This window comes from Corvus moneduloides, chromosome 3, assembly GCF_009650955.1.
Source record: "Corvus moneduloides isolate bCorMon1 chromosome 3, bCorMon1.pri, whole genome shotgun sequence".
Classification (NCBI taxonomy): domain Eukaryota; kingdom Metazoa; phylum Chordata; class Aves; order Passeriformes; family Corvidae; genus Corvus; species Corvus moneduloides.
In genome coordinates, this window is record NC_045478.1 from 33,301,228 (window position 1) to 33,326,897 (window position 25,670).

A 25,670-nucleotide genomic window follows, 5' to 3' on the forward strand; every position below is an offset into this window, starting at 1 on the left:
TGCTGCAAATGCCTCAGGGCTCCCTGTCACCATGGACATTCTTGCCTGGGGGTTTATGTTGGGAGAGGAGACCCATCCTGCCTGCTTTTCTTATTGTTTGTTAGCAGAGGCATTCCATGCTGTTCAATTTTTGGCATTGGCCGTGGCAGCAGAAAGCCTGGGACTTTCCTCAATTAGCAACATTGCTTTCATATGGAAGAAAGGCTTGTATTGTGTCCTCTACAAAGTACTCCTCTGGGTTATATGGCTGTGCTCAACTAGATTCAGAGAAGTAGCTTAGGCTTTGCATTACCTAAATATTATATGAGCCAGTGGAAGTACAGATTGGAAGTACAGGTAATCTTAATGTCTAGACTCCCTCATTTATAGGTATTCTTCCTAAAGGAAATGGGAGTTGTGATGATGCTGGACATTTCCTATTAAACAACTGGCCTCTGTTCAGAACACTCATCTGTACATGGAAACATGGTCTCGTGTTTCCCCTCTGTCAGTGGCATTTAGTAACTACAGTGAATGCTGAACCTCAGGCAAGACAAGGCACTGGGGCTTTGTGGAATCTTCTTTGTTTTAAACTATAGTTGTTTCCTTATGTATAGAAGCCATGAATATCCTTAGGGAAAAGAGTATATTCCCCTCAAGCTTTGTTGATTATTTCTGTATTTTCTGGGTTAATGGCTTTAAAAACTTCACTGTGGACTACTAGGGGATGTTGGAGTGCTCACTGTGAAGAGAAGTTCTTTTGTCTGTGGACTCATAAAAACAGAGGAATAACTAATGGTCTGTCGGACTGTTATGATCCAGTTTTAAGGTTCTTAGAAATGCCTCTGTTCGAATTAAGGTGCAAATGAGACCATATGCCAGTGACAATAGTAAGGGTTTTATTTGATGGTAAATAGGGGAGAGAGAGAGAGAGAGAAAGAAAGAAAGAAAGAAAGAGAAAGAAAGAGAGAAAGAAAGAGAGAAAGAGAGAAAGAGAGAAAGAAAGAAAGAAAGAAAGAAAGAAAGAAGAAAATAGGTGGGGGGGACAGAAAGAGTGACAGGGAATAAGGAAAAGATCACCACTCTGTGGACCCCAAGATGTCCCGTTGATCCTCTCCAGCTGGTCTTCTTGGTGGTGAAGGTCCCCTCAGAAGGCACAGAGTCCGATGGGTTTCTATGCTCAGGCTGGGTGGGCATGTCCGGCCATGGCCCCCTGGAGGGGGGGTCAGTCTCTCACAGCAGACTCTGGGTCTGTTGCACCACGTGCAGCCCTGTGGGGCCAAGCCTCTCATGTGAAAGTCCCGTGGATGTGCCCTGTGGGGTTGGGGGTTCCACAGCTGGGCCAGTTTGTGTAATCAGAGGATGGGTGTTTATTGCCTCTCACCAGAGGTTACACCATGCACCCAAAACCTCCTCCTCCCCCCTCGGTTGGAGGGAGTCTGTGTAAAACTGGCTTCTGTGAGCTGTGCTCTCCCTCCACCCCAAACTCAACTGGGGATAGTTGCAGCAGGTGGCTTTGGCCGTTTGTGGATGCACACCTTTCCCTCAGCCTGAGGTGACTGAACAATGTGTTTCCCTTTATCTAATCAACAGTTTGACTTTCAGGCCGAAGTCCCACTCTTAAGGGACGCTTCTTCGGTTGTAGCTTCTTTATAATGAGCAAAACTTTATATCAATGTTTGAGGCATGAGCTATTTTCAGTCTCTGACACAGACCAATGTTCACTTCCCCACAGTACCCTGTCTAACACAGCAGTCAATAGCAAATGCTGAGGGAAGGGCTTGTACAGACCAAACATAGGGTGATACATCCTCTGAATAGTCTCTAAATGTTTGAATACACTGATGAGTGACTCAGGCTATTCCTGAGCAGGATGTGATACCTCTGTTCTGAATAGTCCCTGACATTCAGATGGCATAAAGTCAGACAAGACTTTATGCCATCTGAATCCACGTAAAATTCATAATTCATGTTTCCTGTGGCAAGGAGTTCCACATCTGAATGATATACTATGGATGTATTATACCTTTATGGTCTTTCTGAGAAGAAATGCTTTTTTTTTCTGAATCCCCAGTAAATACTTAACCTCTCCCAGTGCACATGCATACCCATAGAAACATTAGCTTTTAAAGCATTTTACTAGTGGAGAGTCATGTTGGACTTACTCTTTCAGCTGTGTGGCTCAGTCTTGCAAAACCATGTCTTTACACCTGCCTGGTGCCAGGTTAGAATGATTCTTTCAAGAGTTTCTCCCCCATGATGTGCTGCATTATAATATTGCAATGTTCAGGTTGTTCAGATCTGTGGCAAAACAAAATTAATCTGAATTATCCTGTCATGAAAGATGGAATTATGAAGATAAAATATGCTGGTATGTCACAGGTTGTCTCAATAGTGGTGTCCTGTTCCTGACAGGAAATTGGTTGGTAGCTGGATTTGTCAAACCTGGAACCGCCAAAGAATGCGCTGCAGCTCTCACTAAAGTGTTTTCTTTTTTGAATGCAAACTCTGTGGTGAAAGTTAATGGTAAAACTTAAAAAAAGAATTTCCATTGGCAAAGCCTTACATAGTCTTAGAAGTGCTGGTATGTGAAATTATGCACAATAAGTGAGAGATTCTGAAAATTGTATTTCTCCTGTCAGTGACTAAGTAAATAATTTTTTCAAAGATCTCAGAAATCTGAGTGGAACCCATCATGCAGGATAGAATGATGTGCTTTTTATGCTCAAGAAACTTAATATGCTAGTCAAGGTAAGAACCTGTGAATTAGGTACTTAATCATTGTCAGTCTCTTGCATTCACTAGGCATTCTCCTAGTCAATCTAGGAGACTTCGAAATGTGCGTGACAGTGTGATACCCTTAGACTGATTTGGGAAATGGAGGATGACTCTGCTCGTTTTTACCAGCAGGTGTCTAAGGAAGATGTAGGTCTGAAGATTCTCAGATGTTTGGTATCTAGGTGTGCCTAGCAAAAAGAACCAAAGCTGCTTGCAACAATAAAGACACTTCTCCTTTCACAATGATTTGAAAAACTGTTGAATTTTGAAAGAGTAAATGTGGTGTCCTTTTACTAAAGCATTTTTTTTACAACATTGACCAAAATTTGTCACTCCATGCTTGAGAACTAAGCCTAATCCATGGTAATTATAACACTTTCATAACAGAATTGACCTGCTTTTTATTCTGCAAATGCTGGCAGCTATCCCTAGCTATTACATCTAGAGGATGTACATAAAAACTTTACATAAAAATGTAATAGGAATATTACAAAACAAATGAGAAATAAAGAGGGAAAGGAAGAGAAAGAAGCAAAGAGAGAGAGAGGGAAGGCGAAAAGGAGCTGGGCCCTGTTCAGCTAGCTTTTAAAAGGCTGAACCTATTTGTTCAGCAATGCTCATACTGCTGGGTCGTTTGCAGCTGAGAAGCCTTTATGTAGCTGTGATGTGCTGCATGGTGGCAGGGCACAGAAACTGCTGCAATACTCTGTGGCTGTGGAAGCCAGCCATCCCTCAGAGATACCAGCATCAGGGGGCCTCTGGTACCTCACTGCGAGCCCCGCCTTATCCTCCTGTGGAGTGGCAGAGCATTTGAAAAGCCCTTGTCTTTTCCCTCCTGCAAACTGGCTCCATGTCCATGCCCACCTCAGGATATCTCTCTGGGACATTTTTCTGGGTTATTTTACAGTTGTTAATCCTAGGAAGATTTCGGTGTATGACTTCACAGCTGTCACTCTCAACACCTCAGGGTTTGGAAAGTAGTACATATTTTTAAATTTAGCCTTTAAAATTGTCAGCTAAGAAGGCCAATGCACCCGTTACGAACTCTCGGTTTTTTCATGAACCTTGCTTTTTATCTTACCCTACACTTCAGACAGCCAAAGGAAACTGTTCTTTCTGACTAGCATGGAAAAGTCTTCTGCATTCTTTCATAATTTTTATATGTCCCTTAAATATCTTTACAAACATTCTTCCTTCTGTTTGCTGGGGACCATGTCTCCAGGGCTAGAATTTTTTAAGATATATAAAATATATCTATACTTTCTTTGTGGTCCATGTCAGGGAGTAAACCCTGACTTGACTCAGCTGGTGTCAACACATCCATGTTTCTCAGAATCACTTCTGGAATCACATGGCCATGTACAAGGTGAATATCAGCTGGATCGAATCCTGGCCTGGTGCCTATCACATAATCCTTTGTGCCTGGGTGTGCAACACATTATTGTACTGCCAGACCTCGCTGAGAGAGTGACCCTCTGCTTCCTTACCACCAAGTCTCATTCTGTGTTTTGTACTATGCAGTGCATAAAAACTGTTAGTCCTGTTGTCAAAAGTTCAGTTTACCAGACAAGGGGAAACAAGACAACAGTAGTTCCTGCAGTCAATAAAACAGCAACCTGGTTGTGGTTCACTTTATGACAATTAAGATGAAAATACATAAGCATTGCAACTAAGCGTAAGTAAAATGCAGTTGGAAAATTTTAACATCTGTTTCAGATATAATAAGAAATGCAACTGCAAACTCCTGAGCTCTGTATCATCAACCATCAGCTTATGCAGTCTCAGTCCTTGAAGGTTTTCAAGACCTTTCTGGATCAAGCCCCAAGAAACCTTTTGTGACCTCATTACTCATCCTGCTTTGAACTGCAGGCTGTATCAGACAACCTCCTGAGTCCTCTGCCCTGAATTTTCCCATGGTCTTGTGATCCTGTGACCTCTCTCAGGAAAACATCATGTGCGCTAGGTGTTTTAAATATAGTTCATTTGTTTTTTAATATCCAAAGTAACCTACTGCCAAGAAAAGAGAGAAGAGGAGAGGAGAGGAGAAAAAAGAAGAGAGAAGAGAAGAGAAGAGAAGAGAAGAGAAGAGAAGAGAAGAGAAGAGAAGAGAAGAGAAGAGAAGAGAAGAGAAGAGAAGAGAAGAGAAGAGAAGAGAAGAGAAGAGAAGAGAAGAGAAGAGAAGAGAAGAGAAGAGAAGGGAAGGGAAGGGAAGGGAAGGGAAGGGAAGGGAAGGGAAGGGAAGGGAAGGGAAGGGAAGGGAAGGGAAGGGAAGGGAAGGGAAGGGAAGGGAAGGGAAGGGAAGGGAAGGGAAGGGAAGGGAAGGGAAGGGAAGGGAAGGGAAGGGAAGGGAAAAGGGGAAAGGGAAAAGGGGAAAGGGAAAAGGGGGAAGGGGGAAGGGAAAAGGGGGAAGGGAAAAGGGGGAAGGGAAAAGGGGGAAGGGAAGGAAAGGGAAGGAAAGGGAAGGAAAGGGAAGGAAAGGAAAGGAGAAAGAAAAGAGAAGAAAAGAGAAAAGAGAAAAGAGAAAAGAAAAGAGAAAAAAGAAAAGAAGAGAGAAGAGAGAAGAAAAGAGAAGAAAGGGAAAAAAAGGGAAAGAAAAGGGAAGGGGAAGGGGCAGGGGCAGAGGAAGGGAAAGGGGAAGGGAAGGGAAAGGAAAAGGGAAAAGGGAAGGGAAAAGGGAAAACGGAAGGGAAAAGGGAAAAGAAAAGCCTCCCAGAACTGCTGTTAGTGGTCAGCAAAATCACAGGGCAAGTCTTTAGCCTAAAAACATAGCTAGGAGACCTTAGAAAGGTGTCCAACATATGACAGCAATGTCCAAACGTTCGGTTGTTACAGCAAGGTTTGGAAAGATGTAGCTCTTGGGTCCGCACCCTCTTCATTTAAATAAACATGAGTGCTGCTGTGGGTGGTTGGCAGTGGAACAAACAGTTGCTTTTTGGACAGTGTGAATGAATACCCTACAGTGGCATTACTCTAGGGCTAAGTTTATTTAGACTGTAGCACATTTGGTGACTTGAAACATGAAACTTTTACTCAGTTCCTTCTTAATCGCTGAGATCAGACTCCTCACCCTCCCTTCTTTTCTTGTAGGCTGTATGTGGTAAGAGTTACTCCTCAGGGAGAGATAACTGGTGTTTACCTATGTCAAAACTAAACACAAAGTTTTGTGCAAGTTTTATAAATAGTTTGAGTGTGTTTTTAAAATAATTCTTAATCGCTCTGTCTGTAGAAGCCATCTTAGCTACTACAGGGACTGATTTTGTAAGGGGCAATTTGTGTAATATGAGGTTGACTCATGATATGTGATTGTCAAATAGATGTCATCTAAAATAGAATGGAGTTTCTAAGAGATTTTACCTATATAATTAAGGTCTACATACCTCTAACTATTTTTTCTTGATACCACAGTGGAGTGGGTTGGAAAGGCAAAGATTTCTTGTTTTCCTTTTTTTTTTTTTATTTTTAGGTTAAAAAAAAACAACCAACCAAACCAGACAAACTAAACTTAAATGTCACAGTTTTAGCTTTTGACCAATTTCCAAGCAGAAAGTTTTGGTTTTATTTTTAGAATAAAAAAAGTTGTACTGCAAGAGATCACATCCTACAACTTTTCATTTTAACAGCTGCTTCTAATCCTGTCTTCTTTTCTTTTTTCGGTGTTGACCTTTTCTGGATGTGACAAGATGGAGAAAACCAGGACTGAAATAGTATGGTCTACACCACTGAGAAGTGCTTTTCTTTCCCTCTTGACAATTCTGTTTAATTTCTTTGGGAGCAGATCCCTGCTCTGTCCTTCCTGGGACACATTCATCTCTAAAGGATTTTGGTCCCTTGACTCAAGAACACCCTCACAGATTTTTGCCAAGCTGCCTGGAGATCGCCTAGCCTGATCTCTATGTTATGGAATACAGAATTTCAGCAAGCTGACCCTCTATTTAGCCTCATTGTTTGGTTTAGACTTTTGAAAAGGCATTCAGGCTTAACTGGAAGACATAAAAAGAAGCAGAAACCACAGCTTTCCTGAGCAGTGTGTTCAGGAAAATAAACTCTGTTGACAGTATGTGCCTCTTCTTTAACTTGCATTTGATTGACTTTAATTGCCTGACCATTAGTTCCTTTTACACTTTCTACCATAGATCAGCACCTGGCATTTTCTTTCTATGAAAGAAAGAAGTGTCATGAAGGTAACTCTCAGTCTTCTCTGACTGGTGAATTAAAATACACAACTCTTTAGTCCGTTGTTTTAGGGCATTGTCTCCACACCTTGATTTACTTTTGTGTAAAATGTGGGAAATGAGTCTTGTCTACACTATGAATTGCTCTCAGGTGAGTCTGCTTTTGAAAGGAAGCTGCCTCTGTCTACAGGGATAACTGCTGTACTAACATCACCTTTTTTATGGGTACATGAATGCCATAAAAGCTATTACAGAAACACACATTCATTACAAAATCTGCCAGTTTTTATGTCCTTAATTTAAAGTGAAGTTACAGCGTATGAATGCACATACTCCAGAGTGCTGTGATGTACTAGTCTATGACATTATGGAAACACTGGGTTTAGAAGTTCCTTTTTAAAAACCTGTAATTGACATTTACAGTTTAATTATAGGCTATAGTTTAAGATAATTAAATCCTCAGGGAATTTTTACCTTCTTTAAAATCAAATAGTGTTAATCCACACTAAATTATTTAATAAAAATAAGGTTTTTCTTGGCTGTTTTGGCTTTATTTGCAACAAAGACGGGTTACACTGACCTTTTGAAAATCCTCAGAGGAAAGGGAATAAGGTCACTAAGGTAAAATGATTAATGGAGCTTGGTAAATCTCATTTCATCACATATAATTTTAAATAATACTGCCCTAGGAAAATAGATTTTTGAGGACAACCTGTCACCATTTATATAGGTTTTTAACTTCTCTCATTTTCACAGAAAGGACATGTTTGTACATGTTTTAACATGCCCCTACTGTATGGTTGAACATTTTACAATCAGAGAATAATTCTAAAATAAAATAATGGCATTACATGAGCTTGCTTCCTAAATGTTCTGCATGTATGTATTGGATAGGATGCAGCATATCACTCAAAGTTAAGGGGCTAAATACAGCAAATAATGAAAAAGCCCCTCAGTTCTTTATCAAAGTTACAGAGATTTGAGTGAGGTGGAGGATACAATTTTGAGTCCTGACCTTTCTAAAGGCAGTGATTTCAGTGCCACTGATTGCTATAAAGCCAAGAGTCTACTTTGAGGCTGCCTACAATGGACATTTGAAGCTATACATAAAATCCTATTACAACTATCCCGTTCACTCACACTTTGGAGGACCTTCTGCACATCAGCCATAAGAACATAGGGTCATTTCACAGTAATTCATTAACGTTCTGTGAGATTCATCAACTGCCGAGAGCTACTGTTCTGGGAAAAACAAGGGCCAAGGTCCTCATTTTCATTCCATTATGGTCCTTCTGCACTGCTTAGTTATTTCAAAAGGGCCAGGGAACTTGGTAATTGAGGATTATCTTTATTGATGAGGAATCCCTACGTGTATCACTTGTAGATTTGTTCCTCAGACTTTCACATTTCCCATTGTATAATTTTGTCGTTCCTTCTTTAATTCCCTTTTCTTTCCGAATCTCATTTTTAAAAGTGAATCTCTCAAAACTTCATGAAGTCTTAACCATGAGGTCCCTCATTTTGTTGGGGTTTTTCAAAGCCCATATATAATACTACATATAATGCAATAATATAGTACTTGCTGATTTAATCACATATATTTTTATGGGTATGTTTAAAAGTGTAAAGATATTTAAAAATTAAAATATTATGAAAATGTAAGTATATAATTCCAAGATCTTAAGATTTTTCTATGCTTTTTTAATAAAGAAGAAGCTTTTCACCTTTTTGGACATAGCTTGCTGGTTCTTATGCCAGTCTTTGAACAAAATCTGATACCTTCAAACAGTGCCTGATCCAAAGCTTGTTAGAATTAATGTCTTTCTTTAGGTTAGGCGAATACTCAGTGAGGACTCTTAAGATACAGTCATCTTACATGCTCTGGAAATAACAAGATATTTCAACTACTTGTCTTGATTTCCTGTTTAGAAATGTAATAGAAGTTGGTCCTTTAAGAATGGGATTCACCTGATAGGTCTAGAAGGCTGCTTTTGAATGTCTGTTCATTCAAATGTTGGTATTTCAATGAGTCACACAAATCTGTTCTGAAAAGTGCCAACACCACTGTTCATCCAGTGAATGTAAATAACCAGTTATAGGCAATTGCACAGTCCATGTTTGATCAGGTAAATCCTACTACTCTGGGTGCAGTAACAGTTCAAGTTGGAAGAGAATTTACAAATAACATTTTTCACCAAGGGTGAAAATGTCTTCAGCTACTAGGAAAAAAAATTCTTAATTGTAGCGTACACCAGATTTTCATAAAGCTCCACCCTGATAGCTCAGGGCAAGTTTCAGTGCATGGCACACCCATTGACAGTGTAGTGTAAAACATTATGACACATTCCATCATCAGAAACAGCATCAAAGGTGTTCTGGGAGAGCTTTATAGCCTCTGCTCCTGTCAGTACTTTCCAGCAAATACAAATTCTTCAGGCTTACATCCAAGCAAGGAATGTGCCCGCCTACTACCACAAATGATCTTCCACACACTTATTTTTAGTATTCACTTTAATTCTTGTCCACTCACTATGAGTGATAAAACAGACTATTGCTTCCTTCCTAGTTCCACAAACTGCTGAATCACAATTTCTGCTAGGACCTCATCCAAAGCCTATTGAGACTGATAAAAAGATTTATCCATCCCCTAAATGAGCTCTGCTGCAGGCCTTGAGTTCAGTGATGCATAAGGCAACTGGCTAAGCTTTTGAAGAGAGAATATTATGCTGAAAGAGCCTGTAGTGATGTTCTGATTCAAATTTCCACATAACACAGCTCTTCAGATTTCCCCGAATTTGCCTCATTTCATGGAAACATATTGTTTTCACCACAATCTGGAGTGCCTGCTGAATCCAGTTGAATATCAGACCATCCAAGTTCACTGTCTAATGCTAAAAGCAGACACAGGGCATTGACCATTCTAGTACTCACTGCTGTAATTTTTGTGGAGATTTCCCCAATATTTTAAGTACTGTAGTGCTTAGGTTTTTACCCTTACCATAACAGTAGTTTTTTACACATGATATTAGCGAAGAAGAGACTTGCTGTGCATGTTTCCAGCCATCTTCATACAATTACTAGAGCTTGCTAGGTGCTGAGGTCCTTCTAATTGACCAAGGCAGAAGTTGCTTGCTGGACTCATTAAGAAACCATTCTGGTTTTCTGTATTTATTTAAACACATTTTTATTTAGACTATACTTAGGCTGCAACTCAGAGACGTGATTTCTGCTGGTACTGGTACAGATATTCTGGCTAGACTTAAAATCAAGTTGTATAGAAACAGGTAACAGTATAGTTGTTAGCACAGCCAGTGTTGTAGATAATGTTTGACAAACAGAGCCAGTAAAGTCTGCAAACACTATGAAGGATTAGAAAAATAAGGTTCCTGAGTAGCAGTGAAGGTGGTAAAAGTGGAATTTTCATAATGATGATGTACCACAGATCGGTGTAAAACTTGAGTCTGGTAGTGTCTGTTTAACTCCAAAATGTGAACATTGAACAGAGAGGGAACTAGCTTCTCTGGTTGGTATGCTGAACACAAGAGCAACCTGTTTTACCTCCCAAATTGTGTCTCCACTGTATCCACTTGACTGGCTTGGAGCAGTTGAAGATTATTAAATCCTTCCAGGCTAGGTTATACTCCTTCAGATTTATTCCTAATATTCCAAAAAAAATTTTCCTTGCATGGTCATCTTTGTGCACAAATTAGTCTTTCAGGTGTTTGTCAGAAAGAGGCATTTAAAACATACTTAGGTCTGAGATGATGACAAATGGTTGTTTCTACAGGCTTGAATGTGTAGACCAGCTAAGGTCTTTAGTTAAAACATGGATGTCCTAACAGTTAATGTGATCTGATTAGTTAACTACTGATGTGATCTGTTCCTTCTGCTTGTTCTGGATGGACAGGAATTTTTTAGCTGAGAATGTTGTGTGCTCTATAACAGAACCCAGTGGGTATGCAAAAGCTTGTTATAACTAAGTACCCCTAAGTTTAATTTTGACCAGTTTAGCACACACTGAAGCAGTGACTGTTTTTGTTTGAGTTACCAGTCTGACCTAAATCAAACAGTGACACATAACTGCATAACAAAACCCTAGCATAGACAACTGTCAGTGGAAATGAGCAGATTAACAGAGTGCTGGGGAATGTAACAGTCCTACAACCAGTAGGGTTGTGTGATCAGTTATGCTTACCTGCAACCCAAGTCAAATCCAACAGAACAAATAGCTTAGCACTTAGTGAGCATGAATGGGATACCAGTTTAGCTCAATTCTCTCCAACTGTGCTAATTTTCCAATTACTCATGATCCAATTTTTTTCTTTGTGTGCAGAGAAAAGTGCAGAGTATGCTTGAGATACGTGGTATAGTTATAGGCAGTCACTGGCTATAGGGCTGGAAGTTTTCTTTGTTTCTTATCTGCCCATGCTCCATAGTTTTTAATCTACATCCTATACTGATACACACTTCTGGGGCTGTGGGCCTGTGCTGCAAACAGGGCCACTGAAATGAGCTGCATTAGCTGTAAACCTCTCTCCAGAAAGAACTGTATAGAACAGGCTTTGAAGAATAGGGTTTGGAGGGCTGTGGATTGCAGAGCTGGGAGGTGCTGAATGGAGAATGGGAGAGGGAGCCATCACACAGTAAAACTGCTCCCTGTTCACGTACAGTAGTTAGTGTTTGGGCACCAAAGAAGGACCACATTTCATAAAAGAATGTAGGATTTAAAGTGGTGTTTTGGGGAAACCAGAACTTGTATTACAATGAAAATTAGCAGCTGCAGAGCACTTTTGAAAATCAAGACCTTGTTTAGATGCTGGTAAGACATGACTCTTGACATTATATTTGAATGGGCTAATATGTGTTTAAGTTTTCTGCCAACTGGGAACTTACCGAATCCTTACATACCACACGATTTCTAAATGGTATGTTTAACCATGAAAATCCTCTACATGTACCTATAGTGTAGTATATCCTGTTTGGAAATGAAATTATGAAAATATCCCTGAGTGAATGAATACATGTGTAAGAAATTGAGAGCTTATCTTATATGTTGTTATAGAATGGAATTTAACAATTTCTGTTCCTCCATTTTTTATCTGTTCTAAATCTATTCAGGACAGAAGGAACCCTAATACTGACAATCCATTTATTCTCTTACTTTCTGCTGTAGAATTCCTTTATTGGCATTTTTGTAGAAGAAGAGATCAAATACATATACCAAAGTATCTTGAACTAGTAAGCCCCTAGGACAAAATAGGGAAAATGGGAGTCCATAATACTGTTGCACAACTGGGCAAAATCTGTGACATTTGTAAGTATTTTCACTAATGAACTTTCAGGCTACATTCATGCTAATGAATTAAACAGTGCCAGCAAATGTTCTTGGGACTGGAAATTGATTGTCTCTACCCTCAAGTTGACCTTGGCATGGTTTTGCCCTGGCTACAGTGTTCTCTTGAACAATTTGTCCTGCTGTTTTGGGGTTAGCATGGACTATACCTGATAGGAAGTTTGGATGTGACCACCTTGTTTTGGAGACTGAGAGAGCTGATTAGTTTTGATAGGTATGGTGGAGTGCCAGTTTGGCTCAGTGCCAGGGAATGGAGACATGTGTACTATGTGTAGCTTTGCCATCTGAGGCTGGGCTTCTTGCGATGCAGTGTTAGTTGTAAGGTCTTTTTCCCAATCTTCAATAAAAGGAGAGACAGTGACTGTTCATCTTGCCTGGCTATTTCTCACAAGTAACAAGGAATTACTAAAACCAACAGCAAACATCTCTCAAACTTTGCCTTATCATGCACCTTTTGCAGGTGAGGAGCTGCCAAGACTGATTTTGCAATCATCAGTTGGCTGCTGTTCGATCACCCCTTCCCAGGTCTACAAAGGTGGCACCCTCTCTTCTGTCTCCACAAAGAGTGGTGCTCCAAAAAGAATCAGCAGATGTATGAAAACCTAGAAAATCAAATGTAAAAGATGTGAAAAGACTGCATGACTGCCTGGCATACAATTAGAGCACAGTGTTTATGCACATTACTGTTTATATATGATTTTCATAAGAACATGCTTCTGTTTACGACTATAACTGACTGCATTTGGCTGTGTACCACAATGCAGAGGATGCCAGTCCAGCACTTCTGAAGAGGCACACATCAATAATTGGGTATAATTTCTAAATGCATTAGACTTGTGCTGGGATGAAAGAATTTGGGCAAATCAAACACTACATGTGTCTAGTCTACACAGTTACAATGAACATGCCAAAGGAACAGAATCTTACCCAAGCTGCTTTCAGTGCCCTTTTTGAACTCTAAAGATAGGTTACGATTTATAAGTAGGTACGACCTTATTTTGCAAATATTGGGCACGGAGGACAGTCCAGCCAGAGCTGCACTACCAATCGATTCACATTTAATTAGCTACGAAGCTCCTTGAATTTCTGCCAGCATCCTTCTCCCTGTTCAGACCCAGACGTTCCCGACTCGCCTCGGAGCCCGAGCCCCAGGCCAACTTGCCTCAGCGGGCTCTCCGGGGCTCTCCAAGTCGCTAACCAGGCAGCTCCCCATAACAGGCTGCCGCTCTGCTCCGAGCTGCAGGCAGAAAACATTGCTGTCGGTGTTGCTTTCGTAGCGTGTTGTGTTCTGAGAATCTCACCCGTTTCCCAGCTGCACCAGCCCCAGAATAGGGCAGCGCTGGCTGAGAGGAGGTGGGACGCACCCGTGGGTATCTCTGTGTAGAGAGATGTGTGCTGCCGCCGGGCCGCCCCCCCGCTCCCCCGGCCGGCCCCGGGAACGCCCTGCGGGCGCTCATGCGGCTGCCGCCGGCGGAGCGTGCCTGGCACTGGGGCAGCTGCCGCCTCTCCCTTCCCTCCCCCGCCCGCCGAGGCGCCTCCCGCCCGGCCACAGCCCCAGCCCCGGCCCTGCACACAGCGGCGGACTCACCGGGCAGCGCGCACGGAGAGCCATGGCGCGGTCCCGCGGCGATGTCCGCTTCTTCCTCCTCCTCCTCCTCTGCAGCTCCGCGGCGGCCGGGTACGTGGGGCCGGGACGGGCTGGGGCGCGGGACGCCTCACCCTCCTTCCCTCCCTCCCTCCCTCCCGCCCGGCGCGGGGGCTGCGCGGGCAGCGCAGCGCTTCCCGGGGCTCCCTGGCGCCCGCCTGGCAGCCGGTGCCGAGAGCGGGCAGAGCAGCGCTGCCCGTGCCCCGTCCTGCGCACCCGCAGCACGCGGGGGTGAGCATCACCTCCAGCCTCCGTAGCGGAGAGCAGCAGAGGACCTTGGTGACATGTGTCGTATGTCTTTACGTGGACGCGCTTACTTTTTTTGAGAGTGTGTTTCACTCCCTGCCCTTTCTCCCTCTGCCTGTTTGGACTTTCCAGACCTACGTTCCTTGTGGCAGTTCCCTGGAACATCAGGCCTGGAGCAAACCTTACTGTTGGGGTAGCTCTGCTGCCGGACAGCCCAGCACAGGTCACCGTAAAGGGAGAAGTGATCAGAGATAACGAGACTATCTTGAGCAGGGAAATGGTCTTCGAGAAAGGTAAGAAAAAGAATGGACTTGGTTTGGAAGTTTTTCAGTTTGCCTTCTCACAGAAATGTTTTCTTCCTCCCAAAATATCACAGCTTCTAAATGGTACTAAAATAGGGAATTTATTTTACCGAGTAGGAGTCGCTGTGGGAAAACAGCCTTGCACACTGCTGGCTCTGTTTGGAGTTGGGCAACTGAGCTGGATATGAGTGATTGCCTCGGTGTGCTAACTCTCAGTAAATTCTGAAAATCATGGTATAGTAGCAAAGTGGGATGGATGTGGGATTTCTGAGGTACCAGCAAGTACTCTGGTCAGTGTAGTGGGGCCACTTTAGTAGTAGAGGAAGAGTTGCTTACTGGTAACTTGTTAAGGTGCGAAGTGGAAGCATGTGGAAGAATGGAATGGGTGGAAAAAACAAGGTAATACAGCAACTGGAGCTGCTTCTTCATGCCGTAAGAAAAAAACAACCTGAGGACCATAGGAAAGTGAAGATGACTCTGCCAGACACTTGGAAGCTCTATGCATTTGAAGAAACAGGCATTTTTAAGGATCAGGAATTGAATCGTGGAGAGGTTGGGAATTGAAGATAAGTAGACCTGAGAAGAGACTGATTTACTCTATGCCACCAAGCAGGGGTAGTGGATGTGGTGGGAGTTCTGAAGTGCTAAGATATCCTGGCCAATGTTCCTTTTCAGAAAGGTAGCTGGCAGCAGAAGCATACTGATGTCCTGCCTGAGATTTGTCGTCATGAGAAAGAAAATATTTTGTATGGATAGTCCAGCTTTCACACTGCTCTTAGTATGAGGCAATAAAAATGACATCTAAACTCTTGCTTTTTATTTGTTAAAAGTAGCAAGTCTGAGGGCAGCATGAGGTACTGAAAAATCTACCCTGCTATAAGACACTTTCTTTACTGCTTGTGTAATTCTTCTATTAATGTCTTAATGTAGATGCCTTAGTTGGAAGCATCACACCTTCATTTCAAAGCCTTCACAGCCTGTAGAGGAGATTGAGGCTTTGGGCGTGATGGAGTGCATTTGAGCAGATCAAAAAATTTTGATAGAGAACCAAAACAAATCTAAACCAACTAACTTTTGCTGTTTTCTTTTGAAAGCCAAAGTTTTAAAAAGAAAATAAATTGCCTTCTCCTTTTCTTCCACTAACTATACTGGCTGTTATTTCCTGCTTCTGTTCTGCTTTGACATAGAATTCAGTGAGCCTTGCATGAGTTTCAACCTGTCTGTTTTTGTCCTTCTCAACATTAAAAGCCAGACAAGCAACTGCTAATTCCAAGCTTCTGAAAGTGTGTGGCTGTCTCTATCTTCTGAGCACACAGAATAGTACTTGACACTGGGAGCTGCTGAAGTCAGAGTGAATGGTGGGTTATCAGGAACAGATATGATACTGTATCAGACTGGATACAGTGAGGAAAAAGGACAAATGTGCTATAGTGCATTACTAACTTCTAATACTTTCCTGTCTTTTAAATATATCTTTAATTTTTCAATTCTTTTTTACTTGGTAAGTGAAACAGAAGAGAATGCTGAGCATACCGTGTATTTCCTCTTGCAAAATTCTTAACATTTAGTATGTGGCCATCAATTCTTTTCTAGTCAGGTTATATAATCTGTTAGTCATTTGTTTTCTGTGAACTAATATGTAAGCAAAACTGTTAAGGGCTAGGAGCAAGGGAACTGCCCTGTAAAAGAGGATGTGGGCTTGAAGACGTGTATCCAAAGGTGCTACAGGTGTGGATCAGTTCTGACTCAGAGCGAAAGCAAATTGTCAGAGAGAAGCAAAAGCAGCTTGTCAGAATAAGAACATAAATCTTCAAATTTTTCATTGAAGAACACAACAATCTTAAAATAAAGTATGAAGTGGTATTGTTACAGCTGAGCTTAGGCTGTGACTATTATGGCTTGTTAAAGCCTTTCAAGCCAGCTGTTGCAGTTGAAGGAAAAAACCCAAGCATATCTCCAGGCACACAAAATCTTCTTTAAATTACATAATTGCTGCATATATTAGTGCCCAGAAAATGTTGCTTTATCTGTCACTGAATACCTACCTAGGTTAGGCTGCACATTCAGTGGCACTGTTGCCTAACCTGGCTCAATTATGCTCTGTAGTTTTCCTTGCATGGTGACAGCAAAAGCAGGGGATTAACTGCTCTGAGAAACTGATCTGACTGAAAAATAAAGTTTTTATTTTGTTTGGATGTTTTTTTAGGCAGACAGATTCCCTGGTTCGATGTGCAAATGTTTGTGCTGATGGAACTGAATTGGAAATCGGATGCTGGAGACATAGGACAGGCTGAGGACACAGTTTTTATTAGGGATGTTTAATCTGGCAGGCCAAGTTCATTCAAGTACCTAAGTGTAAGAAGTATTACATACCTGTCTGGCAAATGCTTCTGCAGTTGCCTTAAATTAATGATTCAGCCCGGTTCTCTAGCCAGTGGCTCAATATGATGCATATACTGGTCTAAGTTTCTGAGTTAGCTCCATGAGAAGACCTTGTTGTATTAGAGGCATGGATGTTTTTAATTTCTATAATATAATTCTTGCTTTTTATAAGAAATAGAGTGTTTGCCCTCTGATGGTTGATAAAACATTTACTGTTCTAATATTGCTGGAAGTGAAATTTTTATATCTGAGTGATTCTTGGGAAATTGTTAGAGGAACACTTCAGCATTGGAGGTTGGTTCCCATCACTATTGTGCTTTTTATATAACAAAGGGAAAATAAATATTAATAACTGGCTAGAGGATATTTGGAGTGAAGGAGAAAGTGTGCATGCACATACATTTAAAGATATTTTGAGCTTGGCTCGGTATTCCAGAATCCAAATGTACCGTATAGAAAAGGAGATTGTTTAGGACCAATATTTTGGTACAGATGTTAAGTTAATTACATTTAATATAGTGAAAACAAACCAACTAAATGTTTGCAAGGGGGAGGTTGCTGCTACAGGTAAACTTTGTGTGAGCAAGCATAATCCAAAAAAAAGAATGCGTCACCGGGAGATAACAGGTTTCCATTGCCTAGAGCAGACTCCAGGAGAACACAAAGCACTAACTGAAGCTGTTTGTGTGCGCTGTACCAAGCCTTGACACACTTTCTGTGGAGATGCGGTATCAGAAAGATCCTCGCCCTGATTGAAAAGGAGGGTAACGATGGCTGGTGTGCAATTGGAGCTCTTGGGTTTTCTGTGTCAACAATAGCAAAAAAGAAATTATGGTGATAGCAGATGGATAAGTTAAATTCCCTGCATGAATAGCTTGATCTATAGTGATTGCAGTGAAGGGTGACTCTTGCCATGCATATTTATCCAGTCATTAACAATAAAGATGTAGTATGAATTGGCAGGAGGTGTTTTCTTACAGGGTTTGCTACCCAGACATTGCCGTGTGTGTTAGTGTATGAGCAACCTTATTTATACCTTAATTGCGAGAGGTTCTGAAAAGTATTTTCGGTGTTGGTGCTAGAATGGTTTGGAAAGAATAAGTAGCATATAAGTTGGAAAACAAAACTTGTTTTCATAAAAGCTTTCACGTGTGGTGAGGTGTCATCACTTGCCCAACAGTGTGAATGTTTTTAATCCTAAAGAATAAGATTAATTAGTTAGAGCTTTTTGGTATTTAAGGTACAATGTAATGTATTTAAGGCATGCTGAGTGAAAATTATGTGAACTTACTGAAGAATTTGGTTTACAGCAACGTGCACAGTTTGTAAATTACTTGTACGTGTTAATTAATTTATGCTGCTTTTCTGTATTTCTGGAGAGGAGTACGTTTACTTGTTAACAGAGGTTACTGAGCTAGAGCATGGTAAATACTCAGCTAGGATTTATGAAGCATGATATTGAGAATGTTTGTCAAGCTCAGACATGTAGGGATCCTCCATATAGACAATGGAAAATCTCCTTTTACCAGAAGGCATGTTTTACACACTTAATAATATAATTCTGACCATGTCAGTGTGAGAAACAGTGAGAAACGCTAGGAATAGTAAGTTGTAAAGTAACACCTAAATGGGAATGAATGGCCTAAAACCGCCAATCCCTGTTAGTAACCTTGAGTTGTCTCTGCACCTTATGTCAGGATAAACTTAGTTATTGGGGACTGTGCTGTCTGTGCTGATAATCTGTGGGGTGAAGGGTTTTGCTGGCAGTTTAGTGGAACATTTCCTTTCTGCCTAATTTTTCATCAATGCCTAAAAAGCCAAACAGTGAGAGAGTAGGAGTTGCAGCAGTGATCTTGCATCCATAACCTCCATATCCAAAAGTATGTGTAGCTGTGCCTCCTGAAAAATAAGTTGTTAAATAGTCAGCACATGCACGTAACCTATGCAAAATCAGAATGAAGGAAAACTTTTTGGGAAGGAGGTGTTGGGGCTGGACCCAGAGATGACTCAGGTAGTAGAGAACAAGGTGCTCTCTTATGGGCTTTCAGATTGCTGGAGTACATAAAAGAACAAAACAAACCCAAGAACATAACAAAACCCAACAGGTTTCTGTGCCTGTTGTTGAATCCATCCTGCTGACAGGCCCATTAATTGTTTGCAGAAATATAGGAGTAGTGATCCCACCCAGTACTTGAGCTTTTTTTATTGTTTGGATGCTGTTTGAGATTTGAGGGAAAGAGTCCTTCTGTTACTCAAGGCTTACGTGTTGGTACATGAGGCTTTTCTGGTCACCATGTTCTTTGTCGAGACCCAGCCAGGGAGGGTGTGGCAGATTGAGCACTACAGGCTGTTTCACAGTACCTTCAGAAGGGTAGGATAAAATAGAAATGGAGACAGTGGGGCAACTCATACAGACGAGGGAATATGTGTCCTAGTGTGCGATTCCCTGTTGCTACTGTGAACTGGAGGGGCTTTGCAGCTTTTAGTAAAGGGAGGAGAGAGAAGAGCAAACTAAAGGCTGTGAATTAGGGAAAAAAGAAGTGATGACTATTAATAACAGGAATTGGTAGGTAACATGCTGTCAGAAACAAGAGAAGCAAAGGGTGAAAATTCCTGAGGGATTCATACTAAAAGGATAAGTACACATTAACAGAGCAGAAAGGAAAGAAATGAAGTAACTAAACATGATCTAAACTGGCCAAAAAAACAACAGAAAGAAGGAAAACCGTATGTAGAAACTGTAAATGAAATCAGTTTACAAAGGAACTTAAAGAAGTAACATGGGTAATTAAGAACAAAACTGGTAAGGCCAAACCTACAGTATGAAATCATGTGAAGGATAGTAAGGCAGGGTTTTTAAATAACAAACTGGTAGCAACAAAGCTAGCAAAGGGTGTGGCTTGCTACTCTTATGAGAACGGTTGCTACTTCTGTGGCTTGCTACTCTGATGATTAATGATGCTGAGAGGCAGTAAGTTTTCAGGCTTCACTAAGAAGATCAACTGTCATGGAAAAGGCTTAAGAATTAAAATAACAGAAGGGGAGGAACAGTTTTAAGAGTACTTTGGTAAAGTAGGTGTTTAGGCCTGATAAAATTACTTGTAGAATATTTGGGGAATTGACTGAAATAATTTTAAATCTGCTAGTGAAGTTTTGAGAGCGTGAGTGAACAGAGAGGTTCTGGAAGATTGAAAACCTGCAAATAAAATGTATTGCACCATGGGTTGGCAAAGGTTGTACGTGGAGAAGAAGCAGGATTTTGTTAGATTTTGATTTTACTAAGGCTTTTGATAGTCTGGCCTGGCACTCTGACAAGCCAGCTGGGGAGGCAGGGACAGCATGAAATTCTTATTTAATATGTTTGTGGCTGGATGGAAAATAGTCTTCAAGTAAGTCTAAGTGGCTCACTCTCAAACAGGAAGTGAGTTGCCCTGAAACTGTATTGTTCAGTATGACTGATATGAATTAAAAAGGGAGAATATTTATTAGGTTAGTGAAGGGGTGGTAAGGACACTGGGAGAAAGGATTAGATTTTGAATGCATTTTGGCAATACCAGAAATGATTAGGGGAAAAACTGGAGTGTGATCACTAGAACTAGTGCATAATTCTGCTTTTGTTGACAAATAAAAGAACATGCATTTATTGGATGGGGAACAAGGTGCAGGAGCAGTCCTGCAGGAAAGGGGATGTGTGTATAGGGGGGGTGGTGGTTTAAAGGTAACAGAAGGTGAAGGCTTGTAAATAATACTGTGGTGCTCAAAAAAGAAGGTGAATATTGTACTCAAAGGTATACACAGAAGTATTTTCTGTAAGCTATGAGAAATTATTCTAGTAATCTTCACAGCCTAATTAGGCATCGTGAGGAATGCTGTGCTTGATTTTTGGCACTCATCATCGAGCCTGTGAACCAACTGGAGAAATGCCAGGGAAAGCAGAGGGAAGGATCGGAGATCTCTCAGGAGACAAGTTCAAACCTGACAGAAGAAGATGGGCTTTCACGTGAGATGAAAATAAATTGTGGAACTCCATGTCCCAGTTGTTGTGGATGGAAAACACAATTGCACAAATTTACAAGACAAAAGTCCATGAAGGGTTGGCCCAGTATAAAGACACACACATTGCATAGGCTGGGAAGAGTACCCAGGAAGGGTCACTGTGTACTTGTTTGGTTTTTACGCTCTTCAGATGTCTGTCCTTGACTGTCGTGGTATCCCGCGGTGGTAGGGAGGAGAAGAGAGATCCAGCAGGCAGGCAATGTGCAGGAAGATTCCTTTATTTAATTATTTTACAACTCTTTTATGGACCTTTTTCTTCATAGTCTAATTGGTCAAAGGATCAGCCACCCCTTGGGGTGATTGGCTAAAATCCTAAAACATCCATTGTCAAAATATTTTCCTACTGTACCGTAAACAAAGCTTTGCAAGGTTGCAGGTGTTCATAGCTCATAGAACTCTACTAATATCTTCTGTGAGAGAGAAAAATATCTCACAGGACTGGAAAGAAGCAAGAAAGATTCTTGCTAGCTGCATATTTGTATCCACGCTTGACCATTGCTGGAAATGGGACCTTAAGCCAGACAGACTTTGGTTTGACCCTGGGAGTCTCTTATGCATTCTGGAAAGCATCTGAGGAGAGATGGGAGGAACTGGGGTGAAGTATCAAGAGAAGTGTGCTATACACCTGTTATGTACTATTAGGTACATTAAAAGTAGCTTCAAAGAGAAAAGAGTGGGAGCTAACAGTAGATGGGTCTAAGGTGATGTCCTTAGTGGTGTCTAGTTAGAAGGAGATCCAAGCTGAAGTACTGAGTTATAGAAGTACCTGCGGAGGCAGCAAGCAGTTGGGAAATTCAGGAGTTTCCAGTTATACAGAGGCAACCTCTCTTTTCATGAGACCCTCATGTCTGTCAGCGCTGGCAGTGTTGCTGGTTTCCATGCTGTGCTATCCATGACTGCCTGTTTGTGAAGGCAGAGTTGAGATCCTGTCAGCAGAGACTGAATAGCAAGTGTCAAGAGGTGATGCTGGTTCACCTACATTCACTGCAGTCTAAGTAAGTATGTGCATAGAAAACATGGTTATAGTGACAGACCACTTTTTCAGCTTCCTGGAGGTATAGCTGTGAGGTCCAGGTGCTTATTTTGTATGGTTAGGGATTTATATTGCCTTTATTTACTGATGAAGGAAGTCTCTGGTAATACCTTTATATATTCAAATAATTTTGTTGCCTCAAGAAAGTTATGTGGCTTTGTCATCACTAACTTTTGAATGTGTTCCAGAAAATGGAAGAAAACCAATATGAAAACAAACCTCTTTCTTTCACTCCCTCTAAGCAGAAATTTCAATAGATTCTGAATGCATTATTTGCAGTGAATGAGTTTGAGAAGTGACTTGACTTTGAAATTTTGCTCCAATTACAGCAGTTGATGTGATGAGGGTAGTACTAATACTGCTAAATGTGTAGCATGTACAGGCTTAGCCATATTTTGTCTTAATGTGATTTTCCTGTGTTTTAAGTTGGAATAAAAACTGCAGGTGCTTTAAATTGCCTTAATAGTGGCTTTGTCTGTGTTTATTTCATGGACATCAGAGTGGATAGTAATGGTGACCAGTAGTGCCTTGAAAGCAGGATGTGCAGATGCCTGTGTGTTTGTATATAGTCACCAAGGGGATGAAATGTATTTCACATTTAGTTGTGTAAAAGGCTTAAGTCTGAGATTATTCTGAATTGTCTGTATAGTTTCATAGACTGGATCTGATATCAAGAACGTTTCCTGTGTAGTATCCAAGAATTGCCTTCCTAACAGCTGTGAATTTATTCATGGCAGTATAGTTGTTACGGTGTGGTAGGCAGTGGTAATGTCATATGCATGACTAGAAGTCCATGGACGGCTCTTAGGTTTGTCTTGGGAAAAAGTTGAAAAGAGGCTGTACTTGAGTTTAAGCAATGGTAGTGCCTGGATAGCTCTCAGAAGGTCTCTGATTACAAAGATTATTTAGTTTTGCAAATATGAAGCTGTTCTGTTTTCCTACCCAGTGTGCAGTGTCTTGGATAAACCAGAGAATGTTTTCTAAATACCGTGTTCTTGCAACTGGCTGGTCTCTGTCTACTCAGCTGAAAGTGGTAATAATAGTATAACCCATGGAGTTGGTTGGTTGACTTTAGAAGATTGACTGAAGAATCACATGTCTGAATTGTGCTTTAGGTTTAAAAAGGGCCAGTTATCAGGAAACATGCTACTTGCTTGGGGAAGGGATCATGGATGTGGCAGGGCAAGGGAAGAGGTGCCCAGCCATAGGCAGTATCTGTTGGTCTGAGAGGGTGGGAGATGGTGGTTTTCCTCAAGGGTAGATCTGACAGTGCTGACAAGAGAAAAATGGCTGAATCAGTAGAAGGGACAAGCAGGGGGGTACCATGACTCCTTTGCCCTGTAAGGTGGAAAGACACAGAGAATGCTGTGGTCAGGGGGCAGAGAAGAGGAAGGACAGCGCCTCTTCTGCTTTTCTTCTGTCTTCTAGGGCTGTGATGCCCAGTCGCTTGACCAGGCCCTCAGGTGATAAACTTTGGTCCAGTTTAGATTATTCCTCCTGTCCCTTTACATCTTTCTCCATAGGCAGCACGGCTACCTTGCCCCTCTCTCTCCCCCTTTACAATTTCGGAGTGCTTTTAGCCTCCAGGGGTGGAGGAAATAGGAGGGTGGGAAGCGGCTGTGGAGGGAAATGTCTGTAGTGCTGGCAGACAGGCCTTAGGAGGCTTTTTGGAGCAAGTTAATACCTCTTTGCTACAGGCCTGTTGGCCTCATTTGGCTTTGGATGTCAGCCTGAATGCTGACGTCCCCTGGCAATCCCTATTCCGTGTTTGAGTGCTGTATTGCCCCTCCGTCTGTCATCTGGGCCAAACTGAGCCATAACTTAACAGCAGTGGCTCAAGCTCTGTATTTGGGCTATTTGCATAGCTAATCAGTGCTAATTTGGGTGATAGATTTAGCATGATAGATGAGGAATATAATGTATTTAAAGCAAACTGCGAACTCAATAGATTTGCAGGTTGATTCTTCTTTGAAGAATAAGTGTTTTTTACTTCCTGGACAGCTTAGGCCTTGGCATTACTGCTTCCTTTTTTTTTTTTTTTTTTTTTTTTTTAAACCACAAAAAGAGTATATATTTTGGATAGGAAAAAAAATCTGGAAGGACATTGAAGAACACTAATTTTTATTTATATGATGTGAGTTTTTGAAATAGATTCAGCAGTAGAAAATAACTTCATTTGCCACTGCAAAGAAAATGTTTTTCTGTAAACATTTCCTAAGCATGGATAGATATATGAACACAGCTGCTGGAGCAAAGATGTGGAATCGTTTCAGTAAATCAATCTGAAGTGATTCCAGTTATAATTTTTCTGTTCTCACACATTACTAAGAAGGATTGAAGACATAGGTAGAAAAGTGTAAGTGAGAAAATTTGTTTGTAGCAGTAACTGCCACATGAGCTAGAATATACAGTCAGTGCTGACTTTATGTAAATGAGAGACTGAAGTGCTACTTTACTGATGTATATTGGCACAAGCTCTAGTTCACTGTGCCAAGCCATACAGTCATTTTTCTCAAACCTCTGTCCTTTTTTAGGGGTGGAAGCTAGAACATTTATGAGTATTCCTAGTGGTGTCATCTCAAGAAGAGGTAGCATAAGTTTCTGTGTTTGGGTCAGGCCCATGAAGTGGGAAGAATTTAAGATACCATTGTTTGTGCAGCTCTCCATAAGTCTAAAAAAAAACATGCATGTGTTTACATAGAATTTTTTCTATTTGCTTTATCGATAGTAATACTGTTAGACTGACAAAAAATGGCAGGGTAGAAAAATACTTAAAAAAGACGACGATTTCCTCCTGCCATCTATACTGGTGACATGTCACTCCCACACTGTCTTTGATTCCTCTTCTACTGAAAAATCCTAAATGCCAAGGATTCTGAGGAAAAGGAGGCAGGAGAGAGTGGCATTTGTTTCCACTGTATTTCCATGTATTTTTCCAATGCAGTATTTATTGAAGAAATACAGTACAAGCCTTAGGAATTCTGTGAAAGAAATGGTTTTGCAAATGATGAGGAAAGAGATTTTTTTCTTGAAGGCTCATGTGGCTTCTGTTGGGATTTTTGGTAGTTTGTTTTTTAACCGTCTTCAAGATTAGTCCAGAACAGTCCACTGAATTTTTCCTGTCTCTCCCTAAAACCAAGTTGTGGTTTCCAGCTGGAAGTTTTCAGTAACTAATCTCTTGTAACAGGGACCTGTGCGCTTGCCTGGTCGTTCCCATTTGCTATGTCCCATTGCATTTGTGCTGGTGATTCTGCTGCTGCAGAGAGCAGATGGAATGAATCAGGAGGAAGTGTTTTGTGGTTTGCAGTGCTTGATGTAGGTGGCTTAGCTGTTCTGGGCTCCCTTCTAAACCTACTTCTTCTGCCTGGAGTTAGTTACCTGTATTTCATAACTGAAGGGATTCTTTGCAGGGATGTGTTGAAGAAGACAGAAGACTGTTGCCATTTCTGGGGACAGTAGACACCAGACTTGACTGATCACATGTGGAAGTGTTACACACTGCGTGTGGGTAAAAGTCAGCTGCATGATAGCAGGGCTTGCAGCAGGGCAGTGCTGCATGCTAGCTGTTGGACCATGGTTAGTTCCTTATAAACCTGAAATTGCTGTATGATTAAATACAACTTTAATTCATCAAGTGATGAGAAAAATTGGTGAATTTCCGCTATTCAGCATTGGCATAAAGGAAACGTTTTGCCTATAGCTCTTGCTTGAGCATGTCCAAAGT

At 41.3% G+C, this 25,670-nt stretch overlaps 1 protein-coding gene and 1 long non-coding RNA gene across 6 annotated transcripts in view; one reads left to right on the top strand and one right to left on the bottom strand.

Annotated features, from left to right (window-relative positions):
- Positions 1–967: 967 nt before the first annotated feature.
- On the bottom strand, positions 968–13,956 carry LOC116442150. 2 transcript variants are annotated; one of them, XR_004239417.1, is made up of 4 exons: positions 13,871–13,956; positions 12,734–12,884; positions 2,145–2,280; positions 968–1,250 (listed from the first exon to the last, which is right to left on the bottom strand). It is a non-coding gene; the product is annotated as an uncharacterized LOC116442150 (long non-coding RNA). The 2 variants fall into 2 exon arrangements; XR_004239418.1 differs by lacking the exons at positions 968–1,250; positions 13,871–13,956 and adding an exon at positions 13,584–13,692 and having other exon boundaries at positions 2,044–2,280.
- CD109 (CD109 molecule) overlaps positions 13,764–25,670 on the top strand; it is a 70,773-nt gene continuing 58,866 nt past the window's right edge. The window contains exons 1-2 of one of the 4 annotated variants that reach the window (XM_032104830.1): positions 13,764–13,960; positions 14,306–14,466. In XM_032104830.1, coding sequence (XP_031960721.1) covers positions 13,893–13,960; positions 14,306–14,466 — 229 coding nt within the window. In that variant the 5' untranslated portion in view covers positions 13,764–13,892. Of the gene's footprint in view, positions 13,961–14,305; positions 14,467–25,670 lie in introns of those variants that run through there. The other 3 variants (XM_032104828.1, XM_032104827.1, XM_032104829.1) reach the window with 3 other exon arrangements.